Source organism: Arvicanthis niloticus, chromosome 21, assembly GCF_011762505.2.
Source record: "Arvicanthis niloticus isolate mArvNil1 chromosome 21, mArvNil1.pat.X, whole genome shotgun sequence".
Taxonomy (NCBI): Eukaryota; Metazoa; Chordata; class Mammalia; order Rodentia; family Muridae; genus Arvicanthis; species Arvicanthis niloticus.
This window is the reverse complement of record NC_047678.1, coordinates 35083051-35103633: the sequence shown is the minus strand read 5'-3', so window position 1 is coordinate 35103633 and position 20583 is coordinate 35083051. Positions and strand designations below refer to the sequence as shown.

General features: G+C 43.8%; 1 protein-coding gene across 1 annotated transcript in view; it reads right to left on the bottom strand.

The window, feature by feature from the left end:
- Positions 1–15166, bottom strand: part of Dync1li1 (dynein cytoplasmic 1 light intermediate chain 1) — a 32310-nt gene extending 17144 nt beyond the window's left edge. The window contains exons 1-3 of the mRNA XM_034484192.1: positions 14868–15166; positions 14617–14690; positions 627–743 (exon numbers count right to left, since the gene is read on the bottom strand). Of these exons, the coding sequence (XP_034340083.1) occupies positions 627–743; positions 14617–14690; positions 14868–15013 (337 nt within the window). The 5' untranslated portion in view covers positions 15014–15166. The remainder of the gene's footprint in view (positions 1–626; positions 744–14616; positions 14691–14867) is intronic.
- Positions 15167–20583: the final 5417 nt, after the last annotated feature.

Genomic DNA, 20583 nt, shown 5'->3' with positions numbered 1-20583 from the left:
ATCCACAGTTTCTTTTAACAGCACTATTAAGTCATTTAATTATTCACAAGAGCTATCTGTTGGCAGTGATGAAGCTCTACTCTTAGGGTCAAGTGTGACAGTTCAGAGGGGCTTGACATGATATAACAGGCAACTACAGGATGAGAGCCTCCTCCCTTTTTCCTACTCCTTAATCAAGGCCAAGACAGAAACTATCATGTTTATAGTTTCAACAGACAAAGCTGTACATACTCAAGAATTTACACACTTAGAAAGGACAGTGTCCTACAGCAGAAAACAGGGCTGAGCAAGTGAGAACAACCATGGGGACAATTACAATTACAGATAAGAAAATGAGGGAAGGGAGGAGAGAAAGTGGGCAAAACAATTACCACACACAGGAAAGTGAACTTCAAAACTGAGATGGTTTCTTAAGGCTAACATCCCATATATAAATACACTAACATGCTTAAAACCATACTATCTGAAACCAGACTTCACACCAACAGAAGCATGTCTATACATAACTGGTCACTGACCCAAGTGACATCCTAGAACTCCTGCTGAGCAATGACAAACTGGACAAAACCCAACTGTGGTGGGAACAGCAGAGTCCCTCCAAGTTGACTTGAGGAGGCCACACTCACCGTCCCTGTCTTCATCGTGCACATTTAAGTACAGATACTCCAGTCCTCGTCCCTTCTTGTACTCCTCTATCCCCTGAATTCTTCTTATGAGGCTTGTTTTCCCGGCTCCGTCTTCACCTACATACATACATGTTTAAAAAGTCAGTTTTAATTTTAGTGTGGATCATAGACACTTTGTGGCACCATGTGACGGCCAGCTCACTGTGTCAGCCACAGCAGTAATCCAACAGAAGACTGCTGGGCAGCTGCACCACTGAGGACTCAGACTCCATAGCAGACTCCCTTCTCCCAGTGTTGCTGCTATCTTGTTAAAGCTTGTCTATCCTGCTATAAATGCTGTCTTCCACGAAACAGACTGACAAAGTAGAATGCCATGGCTTCAGGAAGTGCCACATTTACAGCAGCCGAGATTCCTCTGTAAAGAGCAAAGGGCTCCCTCTTAGCCTTCAGTCTAAAGAATTTCATCTATATAGAGATACTTTTGTTTGTTTAAAGAGCAGAGTACAGGCAAGCTTACAAAGTATACCGCAATCTCAGAGGGCAAGGATGATAACAGAGCCACCATTCTCTTTTTGGGTTTTTAAAAAATATTTACTTTAAAAATTACGTGTATGAGTGAGTGGGGGGGGGCGGGGTGCTCATGAGTGCAGGTGTCTGTGGAGGTCAGAGAATCTGACTTCTGGACATGGAATTACACATTGTTGTGAGCCACCCAACATGGGTACTGGGAACCAAACGCAGATTCTCAGCAAGAGCAGATGTTCTCTAAACCACTGAGCCATTTTCCAGTACTCTCCATTCCTTCTTTTCTCAAAAAGGTCTCAGTGTGTAGCCCAGGTTGGTCTCTAACTTAAAATCTGTCCTCGGCTGGGACTTCCGAGAATGTGACCACTCCTGTGACCTGGGAACGACTCCCATTGGCCTGATCTGAGTCACACCCACACTGTGGAGAGTACATGGCTTACTGGACTTATTGGGACAGGGAACTGGGGTCCTCAGCAGAACCATTACTGACTGTGAGACATAGGACAGTAAGTTGGGCAAAAGAAAAGAAGAGAAGAAATATGGAACAGACAAAAGTAAGAAATAGTCTTAAAAATATTTAATGGCAAGGAAGTGTGTGATTTAAACCTAGCAGATAAGAAAAGTTTAAGAAATGGGATGTAACTTAGTTGGCAGTCTTGCCTAACATATACAAAGCCATGGGTTCCCCTCTGGCACAACATAAACTGGTATGAAGAAGCATGTCTGTAATCCTGTACTTAGTAAGTAGAGGCAGAAGGTTCAGGAGTTCAAAGTTAGCCTCAGCTACAAATTGAGTCTGAAACCAATCTAAACTACAGGAGATCTTGTCTCAATATTTTTCTTCATTATATTTTTGGGTGTGTGTGTGTGTGTAAAAGTACTTTGCCTGCACTTGGGAGGCAGAGGCAGGCGGATTTCTGAGTTCGAGGCCAGCCTGGTCTACCGAGTGAGTTCCAGGACAGCCAGGGCTACACAGAGAAACCCTGTCTCAAAAAAAATCAAAACAAAACAAAGAAACAAACAAACAAACAAAAAAAAGTACTTTGCCTGCACATATCTCTGTGCACCAGCTGCAGGCCTCGTGCCAGTGGGAATGGTACATGCCAAGTGCATGAGAGACTTTTTTTTCAAAGTTCCCTCTTTATTAGATGACTCTAGCTTGTATCAAGCTGAGAAAAAAACTAACCATCACACACCAGAAGTGGTGAGGCACACCTGTAATCCCAGCATTTAGTAGAATGAGGCAATGGATTGAGAGTTTGAGGCTAACCTGAGCTACATGGCTAATTCAAAGCCAGGCTACTATATATACTATAAAAACCTCAAACCTCCTAGTCCCAAAAAAGAAGGTACCTCACAAGACTCACTACCATATTTCATAGTGGAAGACTAGTTATTTTCACAAATCATTTCTAATACTTCATTATGAGCACTAATAACCATAAATATGCACCAGAAGTTTGACATTATATGTAATTCATATATATATGAATTACATATAATTCATATGTTGAGAAGGTATTTGCACTCTGTTGTTCATTGCAGCATTATATAACCACAATGCCAAGGTATGAAACCCAACTCAAGAGTCAGAATCAGATTAATGGATAAAGAAAATTTAGTAAAACTAGACATGGTAGGGCTAGAGAGATGGCTTAGCAGTTAAGAGCACCAACTGTGCTTGCAGAGTCCTGAGTTCAAGTTTCAGCACATACATGGTGGCTCACAACCATCTGTAACGGGATCTGATGCCCTCTTATGGGGTGTCTGAAGACAGCTACAGTGTACTCATATACATAAAATACATACATAAAATAAATAAATCTTTTTTAAAAAACCAGGCATGGTAGTGCATATCCATAATCATAGCATTTACAACTTGGAAAGCAGGAAGATTATGAGTTGGAAGCCAGCATCAACTTTATGAGTCTGAAATGAGCTTAGGCTACAAGAGACCCTGTCTCAAAAAAATAGAACAGATACACAGCAGATTACTACAAAGTCATAGAAGAAATTCTGGCATTTGTGAAAACAGGGCTGAACTCAGAGGACACAATGTTAAGTGAGATAAGCCAGGCACAAAAGACGAATACCACAAATACCCCCCCATCTAGACAGAGCCAGAAGCTGAGCTCACAGATAGAGTGGGAAGTGCTGGTTCCCAGGATCTGGGAGCCGGTGAGGCAGAGGCACAAAGGTCACAGTCTCAGGCAGAAAGGAAAGGGGTACAAAGAGCTCTCCTGCACTGCAAGAAGCACCATGTAGTGTGGGGACTGTGAGGGGGCTGCCTAACACATGCAGCAGCATGGGGTGGGGGTGGGGGGCACTGCCCAGAGCATGCTGAGGCTTCTTATTACAAGACTGGCAACATACTCCATGACAAGCATTGCCCAAGGCGCGTATGTCCCACACAGTATACTGTGCACGGCAAGCGTGTATAATCTCACCTAATTAGGAAAAGGAATGTGGCAAGTAAATGAGTACTCTGCACTATCTGTATGTATGCTATTAAACTAGCCATCAAAACAACAGATTAGGTTAAAAACAGTAATATCTATGATAATAACAGTAATTCCCATGATAACCCATCATGCCTAAGCTGGAAATAAAGCTAACCATTGCACAGTCCAATATGGCAAAACTGTTTGCTGTATTGGTCTTGCAATGTGAATTCTCTTAGCTCTATATAGCATTGTGTCGTTTAACTTATATCTTTGTAACTGCTTGAGAACTTTAAGGAAGAGAATTTCTACCCATCACCCCAGGAGGCTGGAGCAGATTCTCACACTAAAAATCATTTTAATCACCCTGTTAGAAGAACTATGAAAATGCTTAAGAGAGCTGCACCTGCATATAAACCGTACACTAGAAATACAAAACCCACCTGCCACAGTCACTGTCCTAAGGAAAAAGGAGTCTAGTAATACCCAAGTCAGACAGCTTTGCAACAGAGGCAATACTTCAGGCCTTTGCCTTGCAGGATTAATTAACCACCAGGAGTTAATCATTTCAGGAAGAGAAAGTGAGTGCAAAAACCCAGGCAAAAGAAGTGTCCTTCTAACAAGGACAAACAAACACTTGGCATGGTGGCACAGCCTACAGTCCCAACAACACTCTGCGATCTGAGGTAGGATCCCAAGTTTGAGGCTAGCTTGGGCTATGAAGGAAGTAGACCTAGGGGACAAACTTGAGGCCAGCATCCCAGGCTAAGAACTTTAAACTGTCCTTATGACAATGGAGAGCCACCAGCAGTTTAGATAGTTCAGAAAGATTATGTGGCAGAAGCCAGAAGCCAGAAGCCAGACTCTTAAGTTCAAGTGTAGGAAGCTGGGCAGTGGTGGATCACACCTTTAATCCCAGCACTCAGGGAGGCAGAGGCAGGTGGATCTCTCTGAGTTTGAGGCCAACCTGGTGCACAGAGTGAGTTCCAGGACAGGCTGGGCCACTCAGATTAACTATGTCTTGAAAAAACAAAAACCAAGAGAATATGCTTTCACTTTTTTTTCTAGCATTGGGAATTAATCACATGACCTCATAGACTCTAAGTAGGCAAGCAGTCTACACTGAGCTAGCAGGGCAGCAGGCACTTTCACATACTGAGCCATCTCACTGCCCCTCCCCAGCAGCTCTTTAACAGAAGACATTCTTAGCTTGTTGGTCATTCAAATTCACCTGAATGTCAGTCGGAAACTGCTTTGCCCCAGCCAAGTTTGGAGATTTTCAAGAGCCCAAGGGCATGGGAAGTGCCCAGGTCTGACCAGCGAATGAGCAAAGGCTTGCTGGTCACTGTTGCAGACTACAGTAAAGCCTGTATTCCAAGTCATCTCTCGATTCTCTGCTCAAATAAGCCACTCACAAGACCAAGCACTTAAGAGAACTTTAGTTTTCTCTAAAGCAACCACTGCTATCAAGTCTCATTCCTTAGCTCAAATTTAAAAACCAAAGTGATCATAAAAATCCACAAAATCACCAGGCGTGTATAAGGACACGTGTATGCTGGTGGTCTCTGAAAGAAGATCTCTAATTCAACAAGGTCATGTAGTAACAAGAAAAACCTGGGGGCTGGAGAGATGGCTCACTGGTTAAGAACACCGACTGCTCTTCCAGAGGTCCTGAGTTCAATTCCCAGCAACCACGTGGTGGCTCACAACCATCTATAATGGGGTCTGGTGCCCTCTTCTGGTGTGTCTGAAGAGAGTAATGATGGTGTACCCATATGCTTAAAATAAAGAAATAAATCTTATTTAAAAACCTACACACACACTATAAACAATATAACACATAAATCTATATATATATATAATATATAAAAAGTTTTATATGTGTGTGTATATGTATACATAGTATAGGGTGAGGGAGGCCTTTGCAATGGTGCATATGTGGTGTCAGAGAACAATTTGAAGGGTTTAGTTCTCTCCATCCACCATGTAGATGCCAAGGATCTAACTCAGGTCATCAACCTAGGCAACAGGAGCCTTACTGAGCTGACTCACCGGCCCACATTAGGATACTTCGATGGCTTTTTTTTTGTTTTGTTTTGTTGTTTTTGTTTTTCAAGACAGAGTTTCTATGTGTAACTAGCCCTGGTTGTCCTGGAATATACCCTGTAGACCAGGCTGGCCTTGAACTCACAGAGATCTGCCTGCCTTTGCCTCCTGATTGCTGGGACTAAAAGAGTGCACCACCACCACCCTGGCAATATACTTTGTAATGTCAATTTACAGATAAAGAATGTGAAGATTCAGATATGATCTCTAACTGTGACATACATCAGCAGCTGTATGAACCTGGACACATCAGGTAACTTCCACATGGAGACCAGATCCCATTTCCACAGTAGTGGACTGAAATTCTGTTCCTATTATCATTCACTGGATCTGTGACAGGTTAGAAATCAAACTCCTCTGTGAGACCAGCAGCAGCACTTTAGAAGAGCATCCTGAAGCCCATCAAAGTGAGAAGTCACAGACAGCAGGTGCTAGAACTGCTACCATGAACGCCAAGGCACTGTCGGAGGATTCACATAGTTAATGTGCATCAGCTCACAGGATACAAAGGGAGCAGTACTGTCCGAAACTCAGAGCAACCTAAACTCTGCCAGTGCTCTTCAACACAAAGCCACACCACCACCTTGTGCCTGGATCAGCTCCCCCATCACTCATTACAATGGATCAAATTAAACAGTACTGTGCATTCTTCTCCCCGTACCCCACGCCCATCCTGCCTTTTGCTAAGACACTGTACTCCTGCTTGCATAGGTTTGGAGCTACACACCTTCTCTGCGGAGCTTTGTCTGGCATATCCACCCCCCCACCCCCCCCACCCCCGATCAATCAGGATGTCCATCATGACAAACTGTTGAGAAAAAATCCCCAACCTGTCATCTTGACCCTGTATAACATAAACTAGCATGTTCTAGTGACAAAAGCCATGAGAGGCTTTTTATTTTGTTTTTGAAACAGGGTCTCTCTATAGAGTCCTGATTGTCCTGGATCTCCCTATGTAACCAGGCTGACCTTGAACTCACAGAGATCCACCTGTCTCTGCATCCCAAGTGCTGGTGTGCAACACCACACCCAGCCTCAAGAACCTCAGATCTTCCATTTCATCCTCTATTGATTATGTGGAGAATCCAGAGAGATGGGGGCTTTTGATCTGCCCCCATCTCTCAGTGGGCATCTCTCTCCTTGGCAGGCTAGAATGGGACTTGAACTCAGTGCCCTGAGCAAACCTTCACACATGCCTGTTCAGACTAAATGCTCAGAAACATCCAGGACTATCTGCAGAGCAAAAAGACAAAGCCAATCTTGAATCCACATGAAACTGTAAAGACCCTGTCTGCAAAACAGCAAAAATGACTTATCACCTGGGAAAATCTCAGCACAAGGAACTGACACAACACAGGATAACCCCCATCACTTAGCAATCCCCATTACATGAGAACTTTAGAACTTATTCTCAGTTATAATTCCAAGTCCCACAGACTGATTAAAAGGGAATTAAAAATCAGTTTGATTCAATAAACACTAATGCCAGGAAATGCTGATCCCAATGGCTGTCAACGCTCCTCTGTTCTGGAGGGCAAAGTCTCACTGAACTCTTTATCAACAGCTAGGGTATGTGCTACTTAGCAATTCTACTCATAGGAATTGATCCCAAAGATAATACTGGATACATAGAAAATAAGACGTAACAATAACGACCTGTAACCAACTATAATTATGATACAGCCAAATATACTATTATCCAATTAGAAAAGAAAAAGCTAGGCTGGCAAGACGCAGGATATAAACTGCTTGCCAAACAAGCCCAACAATGTGAGTTTGATCTCTGGATCCTACAGGTGGCAGGGTTTCCCATGTGTCGGCTCCTAAGTTGCAGCTTTATCAGCATCAGTTTTGACTTTACATGTTTGTGCACAGTATTCTGCTAGACCTTTGGCTGTCATAAAGACATGCAAATAAGTCAGCATACGCCAACATGAGGACTTTATTTAATCACTAGTATCTGCATGCAAATAAGTCAGCATACGCCAACATGAGGACTTTATTTAATCAATCACTAGTATCTGGAACAAATACCTCTTTCTAGTCAGGTTAGAAAATGTCTTGTAGAAACGGCCTAAAGTGCCATCATCTATTTCTGACCGCGCCCACCATCCTAAGCATGTATCCACTGCTCTGGCTGTTGTGAGAACATCTTGCTCTGGAGCCCAATCACACGCAGAACTCTCTTATATCACAGGCTGCTCTCAAACTAACCCCCAGCTACAGAATGCTCAGATCACAAATATGTAACACAAAATCTCCTGTGATGTAATGCCTATTGAGAATAACAAAAAAGTTGTCAATTTTCAAACTAAAAAAAAAAGGTGGAAGAAGAAAACTAGCTCAACCAAGTTATCCTCACTCTATAACATACATATAGTAATACATATCTAACCAAGTTATCCTCACTCTATAACATACATACAGTAATGCATATCTAACCAAGTTATCCTCACTCTGTAACATACATATAGTAATGCATATCTAACCAAGTTATCCTCACTCTATAACATACATACAGTAATGCATATCTAACCAAGTTATCCTCACTCTGTAACATACATATAGTAATGCATATCTAACCAAGTTATCCTCACTCTATAACATAATATAGTAATACATATCTAAGTACTACATGAGCAATGAATATAAATAATTCTATAAATTACAGATATTAAATAAATATATATATTTATATAATCATAAATATTCATATATACTTGGGGTATTTTGTTTGTTTGGTTTTTTTTTGCAGTAAGACCCCACTATGCTGCTCTGGCTGGCCTGAAGCTCATTATGTAGACCAGGCTGACCTCAAACTCACAGCAATCCACCTGCCTCTCTCTCCAGAGTGCTGGATTAAAGGCATGTGCCACTGAACTCAGCAAGAAAAATATTTTAAAAAATATATAAAATCACATCTCCTGACATGGATAAAAACCTTGTTACATGAAATGAAGCATAGTACACGAAGTAAAATAATCTGACTATAAAGTGTAAAAAGTTGGGCTGGAGAGATGGCTCAGCAGTTAAGAGCACTGACTGGTCTTCTGGAGGTCATGAGTTCAAATTCCAGCAACCACATGGTGGCTCACAACCATCTGTAATGAGATCTGATGCCCTCTTATCGGGTGTCTGAAGACAGCTACAGTGTACTTACATATAATGAAATAAATAAAAAACTTTTGGGCCGGAGCAAGTGGAGCCAGAGCATGAGGGAGAAGGGAAGGGGAAAAATAAATAAATAAATAAATAAATAAAGTGTAAAAGTTTTATTTTTTATGATGTAAAGCTATAAATGATAAGTCTTATTTTTATTTTTATTTTATTTTTAAATTTTAATTATTTTATATGAATTGCTGTTTTGCCTGAATGTATGTCAGTGCAATATTCACAGATGACAGGAGAAGGTGTAGAATCCCCTAGGTCTGGAGTTGCAAATGGTTGTAAGACAAATGTGGTTACATGGAATTGAACTAGGGCCCTATGGAAGAGCAGCCAGTATACTTAATAAAGTGCTCACTGAACCATCTCTTCAGCCCCTTGCTTTCATTTTGAGACAAAGTCTCACAGAGCCCATCTATGTTAGCCAAAGATGACCTTGAACATCTATCTGACTTCCCTACTGGAGCCTCTGAGTGCTGGAAATCATGTGTGTGCATCACCCACAGTTTGCAATGCTGAGAGCTGAACCCAGACAAACACTCTCCTGAGTTGTACCCCAAGCCCAGGATACATCTTCTGTTTGTTTTGTGTTTTATATAAAAAGCAAATACAAATGGAAAAGTTTTAAAGAGGCATGGAAATACTTTAGGTAATAGAGTTATGGTAGTCGTTTGTTTTGAAACAATGTCTTACTATGTTGCTCTGGCTATTCTGGAACCCACTCTATAGACCAGGCTGGCCTCAAACTTACAGAGATCCACCTGCCTCTGCCTCCCAAGTGCTGGGATTAAAGATGTGTACAACACAATTGACAGTTGGCTTCATTTTTTAAATATTTTTTTCTTTCTCTAGCATAAAATATATACTAATTTTAAGTTAGTGACCTCCAGCCTTAAAGGGCTTTAGACATAATGTCTTCTGGTTGTTTTTATACCAGGAAGTATGAATTGTCTCCATTTATAGGTCAGGAGGTGGTGTCCAGACAGGAAGAGTGTCTCCTCACAGCTGCCTGGCCTAGGTGGACTCTGTCCCTGTCTGTGGTGCCTCCGCCTTCCTCAGCAGGTGTTCTCTCTCTCCCCACCAAAGTCTACCCACTGCACTTGCAGCAACAGTCTTTCATGGCCGGCTTCACACCGACCCTTCATCTGACTGTTACGCTGTGTACTCCCAGGAGGACCTTATAAGCTTCTGGAGGGCAGGAAGGGAATCTCAACCCAGTTTTCCGTGGATGACTGTACACAGTATAATTCTAAAACCTGATGAGGAAATGAAGAGGTGACTTGCTGAGCCACTGTCCTGACCTCACAGTGATAGGCTTGCCCAGCTCACCCATTTGCTAACAAGGCACCATGTGCTATCTACTCTTTTGTTTTTCCTAATTCAGGACTCTTCTGTTTGGCATCTCCTGTTCTTTCTGTTTTTCAAGCTTTTTAAAGACAAGTCTCATGTAGCCCAGGCTGAACTCTAACTCTATGTAATGAGGATGACTGATTCCTGATCTGCTTGCTCTACCTCCTACTGGGAAGTCTGTGGCCGCACAGGCTACTCTCTAACTTTCACAGTGCTTCTGCTGCATTCTCTTTCACTGGACTTCATTCATTCTACCAGCCTGTAGCTGTCACTCTTGGAGCTCTGCTTTCTGTTCTTGACAGTGGCATTGGGGGAAACGTGCCCACTCCTCTTGACTCTTACATCTCTATCCAGCTCTATCGAGAGTCAATTCATCATTCATGTAACACGTACTCACTGAGCATCTACTGTGCCAACACTGTAAACCACTCAAGGAAACCTCCACTAACTGTCATCTTTGCTTAGAGTTAAAGCTAATGGCCACAAAGGGCCTGCAAAAAGGGAGAATCCAGCAATTACAGGTCACAGACCAAAGCTAGCCTGTTGCCTGTTTCTGTAAACAAAGTTTTATTCAAACACTGCTGTTTCATTCATTCATGAATTACCTGTGGCTGTCTGGGGACTAAAGAGCAGAACTAAGAGTTACAAGATAACTAACTACACAACCCACAAAGTGTGTATTACCTAGTATCTGATACTCTACAGAAAACTTTTCTGACCCTATTTCAAGATACCAACATGTTGTCTGATCTTCATAACATTATAATTGGTTTCTTTAGTAGTAATATATAATAAACGTCTAACTTTATGCTAATCCTCAACTCAGTACTATAGATGAGAGATGTTCTTTGTATTATTTTAACTGGCATCATAATCTCATCACAATTACACCAGAAAACATGTTTCCTAGACTCATGGAACCCTGGTGATCTTTACTCCCTGTTCCTCAAAAAATAGTTTCAGGGCCTCAGGATGTACCTCAGTGTTAAGAACGTGGGCCTATTCTACATGAGGCTCCAGATTCAGTCCCTATTACCTACCCCCCACTAAGAAAGGAGAAAGATACAGATGTAGGTAAAATGACTGAGTACTGTCACAGTTTTCCCGCACTTCACTATGAGCCAGGCCTAGGCAGATTAAATGACTGCTTAGGCACAAGTGTCATGGCCAGTCACACCCTCAGTAGTCATATCCCAAAGCCCAACAGGCACTTGAATTTTCTTCTTTTCCTGTTTTTTTTTTTTTTTTTAGGAGTTTTTTTCTTTATGTTTATGAATGTTTAGCCTGCACATGTGTAAGTGCCCCACTTGTATGCCTGATGAGACCAGAAGATCCCCTGGAACTGGAGTTACAGATGGTTGTGAGCTACCATGTGGGTCCTGGGAACTGAACCTGGGCCCTCTGCAAGAACAGCCAGTGCTCTTAATTGCTCAACCATCTTTCCTTGCTCTTGTTTGCTGTTGTTGTTGTCTTCATATGTAACCGGGAATGGCTTTGCATTCCTCATCCTCCTGCTTGAGTCTCCCAAATGACGGGATAGCACGAACGCATCAGCTTCTTTTGAAAGACGAGGTCTCCCTATACAGCACCTGAATGTGTGCTCTTCATGCTTTAGCCTCTTGGGTACTGGATTAAGACCAGATTTTTTTTCTTTAAATAATTACTGGTATTTTGGATCAAAAATAAGCATTGATTAGTAAGAGTTTTGTATATGGCATTGTCGACCTTGAAGGGACTTCAATCCAGTTGGAAAGCTATACTAGGGCCACACCACACAGGACCCTTAACAACATGACTTCGGAGAACCTACTTAACTATATAAAATGCCACCACCTCATCTTTAAATTAGTGCTATCATCTATCCTCTAAACCGGGCACGATAGAACCACCGATGAGATGTGTATGAAAATGTGAGAGATGGCTCAGTGGTTAACACGCTGCTAACATACTGTTATTCCTAGGGACCTGAATTTGATTCACAGCATCCACATTAGGTAGTTGTAAACAATTTGCAACCGCCTGTAAACCCAGCTCCAGGGGAATCTGACACCTTTGACCTCTGTGGGCAATTGCGTGTGTGTGCGTGTGTGTGTATGTGTGTGTGTGTGTGTGTGTGTGTGTATAACCACCCCCACAATCCCCACCCCCAACAAGCCTGTGTGTTTTATCCTACTTGGAGGACAGTTGAAGTAGCAAAGTAAGTGTTAAATTGTGATATGTGGATACACAGGGTGGATATGTAAGGCATTCAGACAAAGGCCTGTATCATCCTTTCTAGGCTATTTCTGAAATTCAAAGTCTTATTAATGGGCTCAGACTTGTTTTCTTTTCTTTGAGTATAGACTCCAAAACACCACCATCATTCCTGAGTGATATACTGGAGTCAAGCATCTCCCTAGCTTGATACTCTAAAACTCATAACAAAGACAACTGTACTACTCACTGTGTAGTTCTTTCTTCTACCACCACAGACTGAACAATGTTATAATACCTGACAATTAAATGCCTCCAAGCAATCTTTAAAGGAAGTTTGAGAAAGTAACTGCATTTGCATAAACAGTATTTTAAAAAATGAATGATTAGCCTTTTTCAGACCTGAAAAGGGCTCAGAAAAACCCTAAGAGTACATGAAAGAAAAACATGAGACTTCAAACTTATATAATGACACCAGATGGAGCTTTCTGAAGTATAAGTTCATCGAAAGAAAATCTAGCCTAGGAGTGTGGGGCCTCTGTACACCAAGTCTTATAGACTGACCCAATGTCAGAAGGAGTCAGAAAACACCAGAGGTAAGACTGCCAATTTTTACTGTTGAGATTCGTAAAGAAATCTATTCAACAGAGTAATTAAAACAGAATCCACTTCAAGGGGGTCATTCAGTCTTAGTTCACTTTACCATACACAATCTGACTACATTAGTAATCTATCTACAGTAGTAATTACAAACATTCCCTGGAACTGGTTTTTGTTTTGTTGCTTTGGGGCCCTGTTTTATCTCTGCCCCATCAATACCACTTATTTAGGCGGTCATTCTTTCTTGTTTTTAAGGAGGAAGACAGGCTTACTGGGCACGGGGCAATTCAAGCAGCAGGCAGAGCAGCAACTCAACTGCTCGTCCTAATTCACTTGTTAAAGACTTCCCAGGATGCTTTCTCATTCAAGCAAGTCCATCCATCACAGGAGTCTCTGCTGCCTGGCTTTACAGTGTACCATCTGACCCTCCCACAAGTCCAGGAGGTAGGACTGTTTTTCCATAACTCTCATTTGAAAGATGAATGAACGGAGGTTTACGGACACCAGTAGACTTGCTTAAGATCGCATGGTTTGTACTTGACAGGGGCCTTTATTCAGTCCTGACTATCTGCACGTGGTGCTTTCAATCACGGGAAAAGACAGGCAAGGCACAATGCTGGTTTTTCAACGAGGTTGACCACAGCTTACCACAGCACAGGCATTTGTAGTAATGGGGGGGGGGGGGTTTTCATAGAAAATGAGTCATTTCTTCCTACCTATTCATTCACTGTCACCTGTGAGGCATCTCAGGTAGCAATTCTTAGACACACTTAACTAAAACTCTACAGACACAGCTTCTCAGCCTTTTAGCTAAAATCAAGAGTCTGAAGTCTTGAAACACCCACTTTCAAGTTTTAAAATATTACTGTCATCCTATTATACACGACAATATCCTGCATGTAAAAAGAAAAGGTGGGGGTTGGAATTCCTCCTGGAGCTTAAAAGACTTGCAAAAATGTGAAACCAGGTTTGTTTATTGTTCCTTGGTCCTTTATCCCTACTTTGCAGCCAGTAGATAAAAAAAATACCCAAGAGAAGAGGGAGAGACATGTCTCCCTTATTCTAGCCATTCGGCTGAAGGAACTAAATGAGAACACTGTTCTACTGCCCTTTACAAATTTCAGAGTTATTAGGTGACAGTTAAAAAGGCAACTGCAACCCGAGCACCCAGCACTGGGAGAACGGGAGAACGCTGATTCAAATAACACGCATCACGACCCAGTCTCTGGCTCCTGTCAATTACACAAAAGAGTCAGCTATTAAATATTGATGGGATGCATTTGCGCTGGAGCTCTCACCGAGAGCCCTCATGCTACCAATCTCTGTCAGAAAAACCTGTCCCCGTTTTTCTAGGTAGAATCCCAGACCACTGGGATTCCCTCGGGTGTTATGTTCATTCTGTCTCTCCCAGAGGAGATGACAGAGCCACCCCACATCCCAGGGAGGATAAAAGACCGGAGGGTCCGGGCCGGAAGGACCGAGGACCCCTTGTCCCCCCAGCTGTCAGCCGCAAGCCGGGAGGCGGGGCGCAGCGGGGCCCGACTGTCCGCACAAAGGCAGTGGGCGAACGGATGTGACCGTGCACCCGGGCCACAGCGGAGATCACTTACCCAGCAGCAGCACGTTCTTCCCGGTCGGGAGCTTGGAGCGCGAGCGCGTGGAGACTTCGCTGAGGATGCAGGACCTAACGGGGAGCAAGGCGCAGGCTGAGGCCGGGCCCGACCGAGGACGAGAACCGCGGGGCCCAGCTCCCGGGAGGCCCCGCCCGGCTCCCAGCTCCCGCGGGGCTCCCGGATCCCAGAGGCGTCCGCCCTGGCGAGGAGATAACCCGCGGGAGACCGGAGAGGGGTGCGGTCCTTACCAAAGGTTCTGCCCGTCCTCATCGTCGCCCGCCGCGGGGCCGCCGCTGCCCGATGCTAGCTCGTTGGCTAGGGGTCCGCTGGCGTAAGTCGAGGCTAGCCCGGGTGGAGATGATCCGAACGAGCCGACTCGCCCCACGGCCGCCATCTTGGTCGGGAATCACACCACTCCTGACAGGGCTAGGAGAGCGAAGCGGAGGCGGCGGCGGCGGCAGCAGCGGAGGGAACCCGGATATGGACGTTCGGGGCTCCGGAGCTGACCGCGCCTGCGGGGGCGGGGACCAAGCCCGGGGGCGGGGCCTGGGGGTGGGGTGGTCGGAGGAGCGGGGCGCTGCTGCGCATGCGCGGCAGGCCGGGCCGCGCATGCGTGGACTGGTTACATGCATGCACTGTGGTAATGCTGGTTTTCACTGTGTCTCCAAGCTGTAACGCTGCCCGCACCACCCGACATCCCGGCTGCAGCAGCCTGGCGGGCAGGGCAAGTCAGGTGAGCGGCGCAGCATCCCACCCTTCAGTGGGGCGGTGGCCTGGGACCAGCGTGGGTATCCGCGTGGATCTCCTGTGCTGCCCATCCTCCAGTCGAGCCAAGCGGGGTCCGCTGCCTTAACTATCCTGTTCCTGGATTTCTGGTCTTTTCCCCTTAGCATTCTAAAAGGACGATGAGTACCTCAAGGTGGACCCACATCTGGAGCCGGTTCTTCCAGATTCTATGCGGCTGCCTGACATAAATGTTGGCAATACTTGTACAATTAATGTTCTTGATGGGTTTGTGGTTTGGTTTGGTTTGGTTTGGTTTCTGGTGGGAATCTCATGTAGCCCAGGCTAGACTTTTTACTGATCTTCCTGCCTACGGGTCCTAAGTGCTGAGGCAGGTTACCTGGTGCACATCACTATTCCCGCCCCTGGTCTGATGTGTGAGATGTCCCCTGTGATATCTGCAAAGACCCCCTACAGAAGTCATCTCTCCGTCACCATGATTAATTGATTAATGCACAAGCACAAAGAACCTAAGCTAGACCCCAGATAATTCTCTACTAGAATTTTATTAGCCAAATATATTGGAATATCTGAGGCCCGTTCCCAGAAAGAATCGATGGATTTAAGGCTATCACATACCCCGTAAGAACACTTGCTGAAGATAGTCTAGCTTTTGAACATTTTTTTCCATATTTGAAGATAACTCGCTCACGTGACCTGAAGGATGCTGCTATGTTAGCAAGAAAATCCACAAGCACGTGCTGCATTTGCTACAGGTCACTGCATTTACTAGGTTCTGTCCACTGTTAATCTGAGTTCAGGCGCTTGACTTACCCTCTCTGGATTTCAGGTTTCTATCTGTAAGGTGGGGATAAAAGGAAGATTAAATGGGATGATTCACATAAACGATTTATAGGTGTGCCCAGAAAATTATAACATGCTCAGCGCATGTTAATTAGTGCTTTTATTTTTACATCTTTTTGTAAAGATGTATTTATTTTTTTATGTATATGGGTATATTGCTTGGATGTTTGTCTGTGCACCACATACATTCTTATGCCCTGGGGCCAGGGGAGGCCCGAAGGGGGCATCAATTCCCTGGACCTGGGCTTGAGAGCTGCCATGTGGGTGCTGGGAATTGAATCTAGGACCTCTGGAAGAGGAGCAAGTGCTCTTAATTGCTGAGCTATATCTGCAGCCCTGTTAATCTCTGTGTGTCTGTATGTTTGTGTGTTTATGCATGTGTGTTTGTGTATATGTCCGTGTGTATCTGTGTGTCTGTGTGTTTATGCATGTGTGTGTCATTGTGTTTATACATGTGTGGGTGTTTATGCATGTATTTGTATGTGTGTGTGTGTGTCAATATGTCTGTGTATGTATCTGTGTGTTTATGCATGTGTGTGCATTCTCAAGAAAACGTTGTTGGGTGTCAGTCCCCACCTTCCACTTTGTTTGAGGTGGGGTCTCTTGTGGTTGGTTCACTTGTGGTTTGTCACTGCATAGACCACACTAGTTGATCCCGGAGCATCCAAGGATTCTTCTGCTTTGCTTCCCACTTGATGTAGAAACACTGCTTGTCTGACTTTACATGGATTCTAGGCTTCTTCACTCAGGCCCTCAAGCTGCAAGCCCTTTACCTACAGAGCCATCTCTCCAGTCCACTTTACTGATATGAGAGACTCACATAGTTAAAGGTGGCTCTAACTCTGTGTGAATGCTGACAACCTTGAGCCACTGAGCTTTCAAGAGGTCGTTACAGGGGAAACTACCTTATCTACTTAATTATTATGAATGATTGCCTTAACCTTTCCAACCATGTCTGGCCAACCCCTACTAAAGGTGGTCATGATAACTTCCTGTCATTATGATTAGGAAAGGACCTAGAGATTTCCCATGCACCCTAGGTTTCCCATGATGGCCTCCCTCGTTACAGCTACAAAGGAAAGCTCCAAGAGCTGTGGCCCCTCTGAGCAGTGGTTCGCTTTCTGTTCTGTTTATTGCTTCAGTCATCTTCTTTCCTCTGTGCATTTGCTCAGTTTCATTTATACACAGAGTTGTGGTTTCCATATCAGGTTTGCTTGGTCTGAAAAGTGTTTACTTTTATAACAGTGTCAGACCTTCAGATAGCTAATTAAAGATTTAAACTGAGGTCAAAGTTGTATTCCTGTGGGGCTGGGGACTTGGCTCAGTTGGTAGAGTGTCTGTCTGTCCCCGATGCATGAATCCCTGAGTTCGATCCCCAATGACTAATACACCAAGTGTAGTGGGATAGGCCTATAATCCCAGCATTTGGGACGTGGAGGCAGGAGTATGGGAAGTTCAAGGTCATCCTCAGATACACAGTCAATTCAAGGGTAGCCTGGGCTACATGTGACCCCACTTCCAAACAGAAAATTAAAAGGTGGGGGTGTTGTATTCCTGTGACTTTTTTGTACTATTGATGTATAGCATTCTTCTTTTAAGATACCTGATTAAAACAATTCCTTATAAACGTCTACCATGTGCCAGGCTGCTTTCTATGTAGGGTGATTTTCTGTCTTCATCTGTTTTTTTAAGATTTTATTTTTTTAAATGTTTGCTAAATGCATGTATCTACACCACATGAGTGGTACAAGATGTTGGACCACCTAGGATGGGGAGTTACATGCTTGTAAGCCAGCATGTGGGTACTGGAAATCATGCTTGGTACCAAAGAAAGACCAGCCAGTTCTCTTAACTGATGTGTCATCTCTCCCGCCCCTTACTTAATGATTAAAAAAAAAAAAAAAAAGATTGCATGTGTGCACGCATAGGCATGCACCTGTGTGTGTGCACATGCACTTATTAGAGTATATCTGAGTCATGTGCGTGCAGGTAACCTTGGAGGCCAGAAGACCGAATTAGCTCACCTGAAACTGAAGCCACAGGCTTTTGTGAGTAGCCATAGGGGTGCTGGCAACCAAACTCACATCCTGTGCAAGAACAGTTTGTGCTCTCACCCACTGAGCCATCTTAAGCTGCCATTTAGTGACTTTTCTTTTAAATTATCAACTTATTAAAAATCAAACAGTTTAACACATTACTATCCAAAGATGAAGTAGTTTGATATTTACATGCTGAGGAATAGTGGCAGGAAAATTATATTAAAAGTCTTTTGTTCAGTAATGAGTCTGTTATGTTTCTATAAGATCAGAAAATTTTGTTTATGATGTAAAATAGCCTCGGATTTAAGCTGAGGTGTTTCAGGTCGCATCCATTACCTTTGCATGGTAGAGCAGCCTACACCATGCAAATTACACACGTGTGCTCAGAACCACAACTGGGGTGAAGTCCTGCAGTGCAGCACAGGTGAGTCGGGCGAGAAACGCCTTGGTTTCATTTCGCATTTGATTCTTTATTAATCTGCAGTTGTCTATTCAAAACCCTTTTACTGTTGCCAAAGTTTTCATAACCCCAATCCAGTTATGAAACACCTTGTACATTACAACCCACAATTGAAGAAGTTGAGATTTAAAGAACATGGGCTGGATAGAGTGGCACACGTCTGCAATCCTCGCCCCAGGAGGGCTGAGACAGGCAAAGAGGAAGGCCACGGACAGCAGGAGCAAGGCTCTGTCTAAAAGAGAGAGAGGGAAAAAAGTATATAAGAGGATATGCACGAGGATATGCATGGGTTGTTGTTCAAGCCGACTCCTAGCAGAAAGCAGCTATCAGCTTTGCAGCCATCTCAGGCCATATACCCTGACAAGAGACTTGTTTTTCAACAACCCACAACAGCTGAGCACACTCTGATAAATATCTTGTTTTTCCCACATATCTTGTTTTGCTGTTTAGTGCCCCCAGCTACAAGGCGCATGTGGTAAAGAGTCTTCAGCTGTGTTCCCCTGGATGTGCCTATAAATACCTAGGATTTCCTTTCAATAAACTGGACTTGATCAGACCCTCTGTCTTGTCTCCATCCCCACTGTCTCTCATGCTAGACCCTATTGACTGACCCGGACGGACGGACCAGATCAGGTTATATGCAAACAGGGCACCATTTGTATGAGGGACTTTGGCATTATCAGATGATGGGTGGTGTTCATGGGGTTCTGGGATGTGGAGAGCTCTAGAAATTTGGCAAGAATTTGACATTGGGCTAGGACTAGGAAATAGGCTCAAGAAGAATGCAGCTGAGGAAATGTGTTCTTTGTATCTTGATGGGTCTTGTTAAGACCCTGAATACAGTAACCATGGGACCTTTGTTTATGCCTTGTTTGTTCCTTGACTACTTTGTTTATGCCTTGGGACTGACCATATTCTTTGTTCGTACCTAGAATGATATAAAAGTAGACTGGAAAAAAAAAACAAACCTGCTTCAGCCTCAGCACTGACTCTGACTGGAGTCATGTTATAGTCTTGTCTAATTGTCCTTTTTTTTTTTTTTTTTCAATCCTCACTCCCTCCCTTGAGTCCCGGTTGACTGACTGAGCTGGCTTGGTCACTGGGACCAATCCCTATTCACACCATACAGACACCAAAGGATGTCTACATATGATACAGACTTGTAGACTTCTCTCTCCAGCCTAGAGCGTCTTCTGCAACTCACACTAATCCACCCACCTGCCCACCTCACGTCTCTGTGCAGACGTTTACTAGGCATTTCAAACTCAACATACCCCAAACAGAACTAGCCGTCTCCCACAGAAGCTTCATTACCCACTTCTCCATTACAGAGAAACCCTTTGTTGCTCAGGCCCCAAACCTAAGTCGTTTGAAACTTCTCCATTTCTCTCAAACCTCAAACTGAAACTTGAAACTGTGAGGAATCCTGTTGTATACCCACAGTGCAACTTCTTTTATTTGTGTGTGTGTGCGTGCACACTGTACCTATGTGGAGATCAGAGAACAACTTTGGTTCCCTCCTTCTACCTTTACATGGGTTCATACAGCAAGCACTTTCACCAGAGCCATTTTGACAACCCACAGTGCAACTTATGACCCGTCTACGGATGGCCCCTTGGCTGAGCCGTAATCTATTTAGTTATTTGATCTCATACGTGTATATCATGAGATTTAGTTGCTTTCTCCTCTCTTCCCCTTTTTGATTCTTTCCCTCTCCTGCTGAAATGCCCCTTCCAACAAGTCACGACCTACTCTCCTGTCTCCTTTACTGTTTTTTTTTTTTGTTGTTGTTGTTACCCATGGAGTTTAGTTATAGTTGTCTGTATGAGTATGAATGAAGGGGTGTTTTGTTGGTAGTGGTTTTTGAGACAGGGTCTC